The 12,500-nt window shown below is 44.4% G+C and overlaps 2 protein-coding genes across 2 annotated transcripts in view; both read right to left on the reverse strand.

The window, feature by feature from the left end:
- Window positions 1–2,943, reverse strand: part of LOC134439193 (ankyrin repeat and BTB/POZ domain-containing protein 2-like) — a 47,457-nt gene extending 44,514 nt beyond the window's left edge. The window contains exon 1 of the mRNA XM_063189077.1: window positions 1,825–2,943. Coding sequence (XP_063045147.1) covers window positions 1,825–2,686 — 862 coding nt within the window. The 5' untranslated portion in view covers window positions 2,687–2,943. The remainder of the gene's footprint in view (window positions 1–1,824) is intronic.
- Window positions 2,944–5,273: 2,330 nt separating this feature from the next.
- The window catches only part of LOC134439279 (N-acetyl-beta-glucosaminyl-glycoprotein 4-beta-N-acetylgalactosaminyltransferase 1-like), a 57,961-nt gene continuing 50,734 nt past the window's right edge, over window positions 5,274–12,500 (reverse strand). The window contains exons 21-25 of the mRNA XM_063189182.1: window positions 12,441–12,500; window positions 11,744–11,816; window positions 9,111–9,264; window positions 7,821–7,947; window positions 5,274–5,561 (exon numbers count right to left, since the gene is read on the reverse strand). The exon at window positions 12,441–12,500 is cut by the window's right edge and continues 94 nt beyond it. Of these exons, the coding sequence (XP_063045252.1) occupies window positions 5,447–5,561; window positions 7,821–7,947; window positions 9,111–9,264; window positions 11,744–11,816; window positions 12,441–12,500 (529 nt within the window). The 3' untranslated portion in view covers window positions 5,274–5,446. The remainder of the gene's footprint in view (window positions 5,562–7,820; window positions 7,948–9,110; window positions 9,265–11,743; window positions 11,817–12,440) is intronic.

The raw sequence follows: 12,500 nt of genomic DNA on the forward strand, positions 1-12,500 counted from the left end.
AGGAGAGTAGGGGAGAGTAGAGTAGAGAGCAGGGGAGAGTAGAGTAGAGGAGAGCAGGGGAGAGGAGAGGAGAGCAGAGGAGAGGAGAGAATAGGGGAGGAGAGAAGAGGAGAAGAGAGGAGAGGAGCGGAGAGGAGAGGTGAGGAGAGGAGAGAGGAGGAGAGGAGAGGAGAGCGGAGGAGAGTAGAGTAGAGGAGAGCAAGGGAGAGTAGAGTAGAGGAGAGGAGAGGAGAGGAGGAGAGGAGAGGAGAGGGGAGGAGAGCGGAGGAGAGGAGAGGTGAGGTGAGGAGAGAGGAGGAGAGGAGAGGAGAGCGGAGGCTTGGCCAGGAGGGACTTGCTTGATCAGATCCAGATCTAGAGGGCAAAACCAGAAGCCGAGGTGGACCCTGCTCCTCTGGCAGCCGTCCTGACTCCTCTCTGGGGTAGGCAGCCTAGTTATGCCTCGGTCCAACACGCCGACAGTCACTAGAACAAAGGCCCTTTATTTGTGGTCTTGTTGTCGTGTGTGTGTGTGTGTGTGTGTGTGTGTGTGTGTGTGTGTGTGTGTGTGTGTGTGTGTGTGCGCGCGCCCATGTTGTGCTTCTGAGTGATTGTGAGTTTGTGCCTGTGTTGTGCCTGTGCCTGTGGGTAATAGGAAACAGTGTGTGTGTGTGTGTGTGTGTGTGTGTGTGTGTGTGTGTGTGTGTGTGTGTGTGTGTGTGTCTATGCACACGCATCAGAAAGAGGAAAAAAAGACAGAGCGAGAGAGAGAGAGAGAGAGATTGTGTGAGTATAACGAGTTGGTGTGTATGTGTTTGTATAATGACCAGGCCCGGGAACCCCCCCCTAAACAGACCATAATTACAGCTCTCTAACGGCCTCCTCAATCACCACACAATGATGAAGGCTAAACTACTGAGAGACAAAATACACAAACAAGTGCACACTTCAGGGTGCACAGCCCACTACACTGTCTGCTACCACTTGCCTTTCCCATTCATTCTCACATATACAACTCGAACGTAGGCTCGTTTATCACATTTCACATTTGTTTATCACTGTTTCACGCAGCTGCATGACTGCATAAGTCTACATGCAATCAATCGCCTCTTGTTTTATGCTGGATGTAACTCAATAATACCAGCAAACAACAAAGACAATATCGTTGGATATATCAAGAATGCTCTGTATCTGTGTGTCAAGCGTCCTTACACGTATATACTCTACATAATCTAGAGTTGGCTATATCTTTGGTCTACATAAGATGCATACTCGCCCTGATGGTCATATAGCGTTTCACTGAGTTTTTCTGTTGGCGTGCCAGGGAGCTGTCATCTCATCTGGGCCGCTTTTGGGCATGTTAGCGCAGCCCAGGCCTATTGTGCGCACAACCATAATTCCGCAATCAACCCTCATTAATGAGCGCCCTACATAATGACAGCGGCTTGCGGTGAGGGGAGCGCTTTTGTAGTCTGCGAAGAACGGGCCATTTGAGCGCTTATCTGCAGCGCTAAGCACGCTAGTCTAGAAACTACAGGCCTACTAAATGCCATGGTGATTAGCAGGGCCACTGAAAGCTTTGGCTGGGCCCTGGACAGTCACCTGAAAGGGCCCCAAATTCAGTACAGACAATGTATTGATAACCCAATTCTGGGCCCCCTATCTCCCTGGGCCTGGGACAAGTGATCCCCACCCCCGTAGGCTTGCCTGTGCCGACTGCCTCCTCAAGTTCACCAGAACTGTCTATTTATATGACTTGCAACTAATTAAGAAGCTAATTGACAATGCAAAAATGAAATACTGTAACAAGAACAGTTGTTTTGTACAAATAATAACAAATCTCACCGTTGGCGTTTTTCCCGCAGATGAGATGTTCGTGCTGAAGCATGACACCGTAGAGTTCAGCATCATTGCAGATCACCGCTTCCACTGCATCCACACCGATGACCACGGGGCCAGTGGCTGAGTCGTTTGCCGTTTGTGAATGCCACAGCAGGACCCTGGATCCTATCTCCTCCAACAAACTCTCGGTGCACGCAGCGAGACAGATAGCGGCATACTCGTGGATGCGCACCGAGACCCGAGTGTCCACCATCCAGCGGAAAAACCTGCCGACTTGTAAGATGAGTTCGCACCGGGCGGTTTTGCTTTTACGCAGGGTCTCACCGGAGCTCATGCTGAACAGTGAGATGGCTTTGACCGTTGCCGAGATGCAGGTCTCCGCCAGGGCCCAGCTCAGCACCAGGCGGAGGGCGGTTTGGACCTCGTAGCGAGTGCATCGACAGTGCATGACACTGAGACGTTGTGCCTCTCTGGAGATCCGTAGCAGCGCCCTTCTCAAAAGCACAGATAGTCTCCGGACGGCCTCGGTGGAAAACTTTGCACTGTCCCCAGCCACTCTCTGCAACACTTCGGCCACCTCATCTTCAGTCCAGGGGAACTCTTCCAAATCTGGTAGTCGAGGGCATTTGTTGAGCACATCTTCTGGCTCTTCTGGGAGCGCTGTGTTTACGGTGTCCCAACTGTTGTTGCGACTGTTCATCGAACCGCCATTGCACCACCATCCCGAGCGATGAGGTGTGCTGGTGTGCGCCTGGGAATTGCATCTGGAAGACGGCAAAGACCGGTAGGAGTCCCCGGCGCCATAACCCGAGTCCAGCGTCAAGTCCTCCAGGGTTTTTGTGTTCGGACAGCTCGACACAGCCATGCCTGCTCCCTGGTTCGTCTCTCAACTGAAGGCTCTTCACGTGTTTTCCGATAATAAATAAAGCGTACCCCTACTCCTAAATAGCTGGTGTCTGACTGAGGAAGTACAGACGACGGCTGGGCGACTCTCGATGAAAGTTGTTTTTCAAGAGTAATGACCTCAGCTATTGTTTCGGGTGATTTAATCTACTGTTTAAATAAACGTCTGCTGACTAGACTCCCCCTTCACACCTTCATGACTGACTGTGTGTGCGCACACAGCTGGAGAGCAGGTCTCACTGGCTCGCGCTCACTGTCAACAAGCTTTTAAAAGAGGGAGGCACGAGAGCAGCTAACGGCTCGAGCGCACCAATCGCTGTCCAGTATTTTGAGAGCCAATGACATATCTGTGCGCTTGAAGACGCAGCACATCCTCGCTGTCCCAAACACTATAGTGAGATATCTAATATATCTATATAACCCAATACAGCATATATGTTTACATACATTAATATCGACACTGGAACTTCCAGGGAAGTTGGATTTCAATGGCAAAGCATCTTTACACACGCGCGCGTGCGCACACACACTTTATTTCACTTTTCCCTTACACACATGCAGGGCAAAGCGGCTAGTAAGATGGTCATTTCTATTAGCCAAACTCAAATTTCACCTGCATTTGGCCGGTTGGCTGGTGTTAATTTAAAGCCCTGCACACATTTAATTTGCACAATATGTTAAAGTTCACAATAAAACTGACTTGATGTGGATGACGCCCTTCTCAAAGTAAAACAACGCATTATATAATACTTTTAATAGGCTAGAGGAGTTTGTACGTATCTTACCTTAGCCTACCAGAAAAGTCCTTAAAACATATTCAAATGTTCACACTTCACACCGTTACCGTTGCTATGCTTTGTTGAATTAGTTAGGCCTACTCCTTCCTGAAAAGTAGCCTACAAGAGAGTAGAGACAGAAGAAAGGGAATATATTTGACTGTAGATCTATTCATATCTATTTTACCAGCTCTTGTTTTGTGCTGTCAATCTATTCAGTGAATATCAACTGTAGTGATCCCTCATTTGAGCTTTATTCTGAAAATCATGGAATAAACCAGCATGAACATACAGTACAATAGTAAACAAACAATTTCATAGAAATCATTCCTCCAAATCCTCCTCAGTTGATGCTGTTTTCTGTTTCCCCTGTCATGCAAGGCAGTCATACTGGCAGAGGCGCATCTTGTCACCAGGCTAGGCAGGCAGCAGATCGGCCCCCCAAGCCCCTATATGGTAAATAACAGCTCGCACTTTACTACTGTAGTAGTAGTAGTAGTAGTAGTAGTAGTCGTCAGTGGTGTAGTCTACATTTTTATGGTGGGTATACTGTATATTTGAACATTTTTTAAAGTGGGTATACTGTATATATTTGTGCTATTCAAAATAATGGATCAATCAATTTTAAGTGGGTATACTGAAGTCCCTGAAATTTTAAAGTGGGTATACTCCGTATACCCGCGTTCTACGTAGACTACACCACTGGTACTAGTGCTTTTTCGGTTGGGGCCCCATCTGACCCTAGAATGGCCTCTGCTGATAGGCAGTTGAAGGCAGACCTGTTGCATTGATCATTGGTCTGAAGACAGCATGATGGCACAGAAAGGGCCCCGTAATCCCATCACAGTTTCAAAGAGTGACTTAATTATTTGACTGACACAGTCATGAATGCGACGTAAGAAAGAAAGGAAGAACGGTAAAAAGCAAGAAAGAAAGCAAGAAAGAAAGCAAGAAATGAAGAAAGAAAGAAAGAAAGAAAGGGCAGGAGTAAAGAATGGCAGAAGCATTACTGCATGTGCCCTCTCACTTTCTTGGTCTGTGTACATGAAAGCATTTAGGCAGAATTTAGGTTAGAATTTCTCACATGCACGCGCACGGACACACACACACACACACACACACACACACACACACACACACACACACACACACACACACACACACACACACACACACACACACACACACACACACACACACAAAGAGAGTGAGAGCTGCATAAGTGCATTATTTTGTACAAAAGTGATAGATACAAATACATACAAACACACATTCACGTGAATACACGCACACACATGATATTAGCACCAGACCACTCTCAAACACACATACACATACACATACAGTACTTCAGATGTACTGTACAGTTGAAGCGTTCACACTCCTGCCTAACATTATGATTTCTACCTTCATCTAGGACTTGATAGGACCTGTAACACGTTACTTGACGCCAGTGTCATGTGTATGACATCACAGTGTCATACTGCAGTCATGCATGTGTCATGATGAACATTATGTCAATATCAAAAACATATTATGACTTTGTCATTAAGTGAAGTACGGTTATGACAAAGACAGGCCTAACTGTCAACTTTCCATGGCCATAAAACGTTTATGAGATTGACATTATGTTTATGACTTGTTCATGACACTGTTATGTCATACGTATGACACCGGCGTCAAGTAAAGTGTAACCCTTCTTTCTTTCAAATACACATACAGTAGACCCTCCTCACAGATTGAATTCAATTGTTGACAATAGGTATTGGTTTGTATATTTGAGAAGTTCCCAAGCACTTGGCACAACCCAATGCTGCAGACATCTCTACATCTCCCAGTAATAAGACATCTTCTGCAGAGTTCTGTTTGGATTGTCTAGTGGCCTCGGGGGTACATAGTTTATGGTCTTGTTTGAGAGCAGTTTATAATGGTTCTTCAGCAGATTCTTAGCCTTTAGGAACATTCTTGGTCTGAGAGTTCCACATTCCGCGTTTGGAGTGGTAATAGTGGAAGAAGTTCCGCAGGCGGAGACGTTCTACCTCCAGGCCGTGCTGGAGAACTCTGGAGAACCATGAAAAGGAGAGAACAGGAATATTACAGTCAATGCTGAATGGTGAAGTACAAAGACCAGAGTTGTATTAAGTGGAAGTAGAAGCACTCTTACACAGTGGTGTACTCTACGTAGAACGCGGGTAAACGGAGTATACCCACTTCTAAATTTCAGGGATTTCAGTATACCCACTTAAAATTGATTGATCCATTATTTTGAATGGCACAAATATGTACAGTTATACCCACTTCAAAAAAATGCTCAAATATACAGTATACCCACCATAAAAAAGTAGACTACACCACTGCTCTTACAGATGTAACACTAGTATTGTGATAGTACTAGAGATGCACCGGATCCTGATTTTTAGGATCCTGACGCATACCGGATCCACTGCTTAAGATCCTGCCGGATCCGGAACCGGATACCGGATCCTACAAAAGGGTTGAAACATATAGTCTACTCGCACACATGGGCCCTTTTTATTACGTTGGCTCAAACTATTTTTTAGACTCATTGGCTTACTGCCACACTGTCTGCAACGGCCGCTTCTAAAGGGATTTCACTCCATGCAGTGATTGGGGTTGTGAAAGACTGACTGAAAAGCCTAGGCTAGAGATGCACCAGGGGGCGTATTACAGAAAACTTCCTATCTTCAGTCGTCCTATCTTAACTTTTGACTTGAGATAAGATTTTTTCCAGTTTGGTATTACAGAAACAAATCCTAACTTCATTTAGGATTCTTATCTTATCTTTGGAAATCCTATCTTATCTTGAGTTAGGAATCCTAAAGTAGCGATCTAAACATCTACGATCTACTTTTTATGTCTGTTACCTGACAACAAATGCACCGCTACCTAGCAACAGTAGTGCGACGCAAGCTAGAATGCACAGATTTGACTGCTGCTGCATCTCGCGGTCTGCGTGATACTAAACCAGAGAGGAAGAGGACGTAAATATTTCGCTAAACTTTTTAAGCTCATTACTTTTAAATAACGCACTTATTAGTGACGTTCCACCGAACGGATTTATAATACAGCAACATCTGTGAGGACGAAATTAGGTCACTCTCGCTGCCTGCAACCTCAAGTTGACCAAATGCATTGGTTTCAGTCCCAATAAAGTGCTTCCCATTTTCCATATTTTCATCCCAATGCTTTGTTTTTCCAAGCGAATGCACGCAAAACAGTTAAGACGTAATTTCATGAAATGTCTTTGTATGACCAGCGCATGTAAAGGCTATAAATAAATGACAATTAGCCGACTTGGCTTGACCCATGGTCGGCTGTGTCAATTAAGTAAGTTGATATCGGGCTTCACATCGAAGTCGGGTATATTTATAATCAACTCTTCACTTCACACATCGTTTGGGTCAGTCAATATAGCCTAATTTAATTAACATTTCATCCGTTCACAATTGCGTTGTTTTCCCGGATAGACTTCACTGTTAGCTCTGGCTGAAACAGCAAGCTGAGCGTGGGTAAATGGTGATGAACACCAGCTAAATTTTGGCTAACAAATCAATGGATAACTGGAATTAGGACAGCTGGGTGGCTGTCCTAAAGTTAGGACCAATTATTTAGGATTTTTCGAAGTTAGGATGCTTCTGTAATGCCCCTTTCTTAACTTAAGATAGGATGCGCAAAACAACTTAGGAAACGCTGTTCTGTAATACGCTTTTCCTAAATTCGGTCCTATAGTGCCGTTGCCGCGGTAACTAGACAGATAAGATAAGATTTTCAAGATAGGAAGTTTCTGTAATACGCCCCCAGATCCTGATTTTTAGGTAACATGCCGGATACCGGATCCACTGCTTAAGATCCTGCCAGACCCGGATCCTGTGAAAAACCCTATTATCCTGCCGGATCCGGAACCGCATCTCTAGATATTATAGAGCTGAAACCATGTAATATGATACTTCTGCCATTGCAATTACCTCTATAAGAGTACATCTTCTTCTACTTTATACAACTCTGCCAAAGACCTTATAGGACTATTATAAATCAACAGATGTTTTGACATGTTCAATTCTTGAGGATGGTACTGGATTACCAATAAAAAACCGATGATGTGTGCTTGATCTAAACAACACAAGTGGTGAGGGGTGTACTGTAGGCATAGACTAAATTATATGACAACTGTGTGTGTGTGTGTGTGTGTGTGTGTGTGCGTGTGCGTGTGTGTATCTCTGTGTGTGTGTGTATATGGCTGTGTGTGTGTGTGTGTGTGTATCTGTGTGTGTGTGTATATGGCTGTGTGCGTGTGTGTACCTATCCAGCAGTTCCCAGTCCTCTCCTCCCCATCGCTCTTTGAACTCTTCTGTGTTCATGCCTCCCACCCTGTCGAAGTCTGACTTGTACAGGCCCAGCAGTCCAAAGCCATTCACCTCCCAGTAGCCTGCCAACACACAACACAAACACACACAATAATAACAATACCTTCGTTTTATAAACAACTTTCAAACACCCAAGGTCGCTATACATAGTATCAGTGTAAGTGTGTGTAGGTGTGTGCTTGCGAACACTAGAAGTCAAAGGCCTCAAAAAAGAGATGAGTTTTAAGGTGTTGTTTAAAGATGATGGCCAGTGAAGAGGCATTTTGAACCCACAAGATCCACTCCTCTGGATTACTCAGAGTAAGTGCCTGATTAATTATTCAGCTAATACTGTCTTTTTCATATCGGTAATTTATTACACCTATTGCATGAATATGCTTCTGTGCATGTGTGAGAGAGAGACAGACAGACAGAGAGACAGACAGACAGACAGACAGACAGACAGACAGACAGACAGACAGAGAGAGCGAGGGAGAGAGAGCGACAGAGAGACAGAGATAAAGAGAGACAGCGAAAGTGACAGGGTCCTCCAGACTAACAAAAAGTTTGCGTGACTATGTGTGTGTGTGTGTGTACGCACGTGTGTATGTCTATGAGTGTGTCTGTGTGTATCTGTGTGGGTGTGTGGGTGTATGTGCGTGCGGGTGTGTTTATGTGTGTGTGTGTGTGTGTGTGTGTGTGTGTGTGTGTGTGTGTGTGTGTGTGTGTGTGTGTGTGTGTGTGTGTGTGTGTGTGTGTGTGCGTGTGTGTGTGTGTTGGTTTGTGTGTCTATGTGTGTGTGTGTTTGTGCGATCCAAGTAAAAGTACTAAATTGTGTGTGTGCATGTGTGTGTCTGTGTGTGCGTGTGTGTGTGTGTGTTTGCGTGTCTATGTGTGTGTGTGTGTGTGTGTGTGTGTGTGTGTGTGTGTGTGTGTGTGTGTGTGTGTGTGTGTGTGTGTGCATGTATCTGTGTCTGTCTGCGCACGTGTGTATGTCTCTGTGTGAGTGTGTGTCTGTGTGTGTGTGTCTGTGTGTGTGTGTGTGTGTGTGTGTGTGTGTGTGTGTGTGTGTGTGTGTGTGTGTGTGTGCACGTGTGTATGTCTATGTGTGTGTGTTTATCTGTGTATGTGTGTGTGTGTGTGCTTGTCTATGTGTGTGTGTATGTGTGTTTGCGTGTCTATGTGTGTGTGTCCATGTGTGTGTGTTTGCATGTCTACAGTATATGTGTGTGTGTGTGTGTGTTACCCTCTGGCTGGCGTGGCGTAGTTCCGCAGTTGAGTCTCATGACGATGGGGGCGAAGGCCAGCCTGCCCTCCACACAGTGCTTGCGGACGCTCTCCAGCAGGGAGGCAGGGAAGTGGATATGCAGGTCGCACAGGAACACTATGCTGTGGCTGTCCTGTCACACATATGCACAACACACACACAAAACACACACACACACACACACACACACACACACACACACACACACACACACACACACACACACACACACACACACACACACACACACACACACACACACACACACACACACACACGTATATTTAGGGTTGATCTGATATCACCAAGTAATTAATGATCCAGGATCAACATCAAAGTTGTTGGTCCAGGATCATTGTTACAAGTAATCAGGGATCACTTGTGACTGATGACGTCATTGGCATGTTAAATGACATCTATAGATGAACTTCTCAATCTAGTCGTGGTGTAGAAGTTAGGAAGAGTTGCACTGCAGATTACAGAGTTGCAGCTTCAGTTCCCACCCTTGCCAATTACTTGAGATAAAAAAAAAATATTTTGGAAAAAAGCATCATCTACTGTAAGTGTTATGTGATAATAATAATAATAAAACATGCCTTTACTGGTGGTTAGGGTTAGGAACGGTTTTGATTTAGGCACATTTTCACATGAAAAAACTTGATCCTGATTGGTTGATTACTTGTAACAATGATCCTGGACCAACAACTTTGACATTGATCCTGGATCAGTAAATAGGCTTACTGGTTGATATCAGATCAACCATATTACCAGATGTACAAGCAAACATCTTAACATTTGAACATCTGAACAGAGCAAGAAACTTCCACAGAAAACTTCCACACAAAACAACTAAATGACAATTTTGTAAGACTGATGATGACTGATACATGACTGTAATATCACTGCCTCAAAAATAGTCATTGTTGACATTTGATTTCCGCAAGAAAGTTAGCTCAAGGTGTCCGCTCAAAAATAACCACTGACATTTGATATGACGCAAATCCTTGAAATCAAGGTGTCAGTGATCTCAACAACCCTCTCGTCCCACTCGCTCTCTCACATCCCGAGATGGCAGTCTGGACATGTGTGAGTGCAATGCTGCCCCCTAGTATCCACACACTGGTAGTGCACTGGCACTAGAGAGCCAGAGAGCAGCATAGAGTTATCTCCCATTCTTTCTCAATGCGAGGCAAAACGTCACTGACGATTGAAAATGAATTCAAAAACTTGCAAAAGCACAATTCAAAGGTCTTTTTCAATAAGCGTGTTGAATAGGGACAAGTCCCCAAAAATTTGTTGTGCCTATAGGTGGACACTGGGAAACTTTATTTTTCCTGCGGAGGCGGGGCATCAGTGAAGCATGAGGTGGCCACAAGCACAAGCCGAGGACGGGAGGTTAGAGAATGAGCTGGACCCAAATTGTCAGCATGGTTGACTGTGGTGCGATGGTATGGGTGGCGTCCGCGCCAATGTCTTTTTCTGAGCATTTCGCTCGGTGCGTAATCCCAAACACACTATGGCAAAAAGGAAGAACACTGATGATGGGCTAGACCCGAAACGTTTTTCCCTTGTCTGTCGGTTCTATTTACTTTTTTTGGCTTTATGTAATACAATTTTTGATTTTGCATTCAGCTCTTGTGTGCGACTCCTTCCTTCCTTTTCACCTGACTGTGGTGCGAGACAGGTCTCTAGTGGCCACACACTGGTAGTGCACTGAGCCCTTGTTGAATGGTATGCAGCATCAACACTCACCTACGGCTGGCTGATAGAGCCGTGTGTATAGGCACCTATATTTGAAGGGTTTCGTTGCAAAACAGTATATCCACCATTTTTTACTTTTTCATTTTATTATTGGAAATTACTGGTCTTATCACCTTTGTGTGAATTCTTGCCATTCAAATATTTTGAGAACATATAAACCGGTATATAAAATGCATTTTGCAATGAAATGCAATGGAAAGCACAATACAAAAATGACAATCTCCCAACATTCTTTAAAATGGATATACACCGTTTTGCAACGAAACCCTACATTTATAAATAAATGTAAATTCAAGTATAGAATTCCAATTACTAATCTCCACCCCTATCCCTTTGCCTTCCTCTTGCCCCTTGTGCTTTCAAACAAAGCCGCAAGGTGTAGGGCTTGAAACGCAACAATCACGGAATGACACTCACAGCTGTCACTAATTCCATGCATTAGTTTGACGTTAATAGCGATTTTTTTCATGTGCGTTTCACAGAGAAAAGGGCCATCACACATTAGGACAATGTTAAACTTAGTACAATGGAATAATTATTACCACTTTAAAACCGACAATTGCGGCGAAAATAATCTCGTGTGCTGTTGTGGATGCCGCGGTTTGCCGCCCATTTTGTGTCTGAAAATCTCCGCGCGGAGGGGATGAAAGCCCTTCGCCGAACCCCTACCCCTCTGTCTGAACGTGAATCGGGATGGCACTATGCCTACGCAGACGCGCAAAACGGAGGCAAAGGGGATCGGCGTAGGGCTAAGGGGTGTAATGGGATTCACCGTAAGTACTGTACTCAGCCCACGATACAGTAGATAGCTCTGTGGTGACCCTTGTATGGTGTCCCCTGTGGTGCCTTACCTGGATGCTGTCCACACCTGCTTGCAGTCCAGCTGCACGCTCAAACCGACCTGCACGCCTCAGGTACTCATACCTGTAAACACCAGCAAGAGACACCAAGATGATCAGATCCATACACAGACAGACATGTGGACAAACAGACAGAAAGACAGGCAGACAGACAGAGAGACAAACTGTTGTGATAAGATATTTTCATAACAAAGGAAGCAGAAGAGAAGCTAATCTGAATTGTTACAACCAATTTTTTTTAATAATTTTTGACAATTAAGATCAGATGTACTAACTAAAGCAGTGTGTTCATTGTTAAATGTGACTGCTTCACACATTACACATACAGTAGATGTGTAATAGAAATTGTGTTTGATTTTTTTTTTTACAAGCCCAGAATTCCTTTCGGGCTGTAAGAGCTTGCATAGCTCATATTTCATAACACAGTGGTTCCTAAACTTTTTCTGCTGGGATCCCCTTTCAGTCCTTAAAATATTTTTGCGGCACCAGTATTTTTCCAGTGCAAAGCGTCCCGGGGCCCATAGGCTATTTAGATTTATATTAGGCCCTATATTATATTATATTATATTATATTATATTATATTATATTATATTATATTATATTATATTATATTATATTATATTATATTATTGGGATAATGCGGCCCTATGGTTAAGAATCCTTGGTTTACGGCACATCTTAGCTTACCGTGGCAGGGAGCTCTCCCTCAGAGCCCTCTCCACGTCCATGTCCTCACTCTGGAAGTCC

The sequence above is a fragment of the Engraulis encrasicolus genome, chromosome 22 (genome assembly GCF_034702125.1).
Source record: "Engraulis encrasicolus isolate BLACKSEA-1 chromosome 22, IST_EnEncr_1.0, whole genome shotgun sequence".
Taxonomy (NCBI): Eukaryota; Metazoa; Chordata; class Actinopteri; order Clupeiformes; family Engraulidae; genus Engraulis; species Engraulis encrasicolus.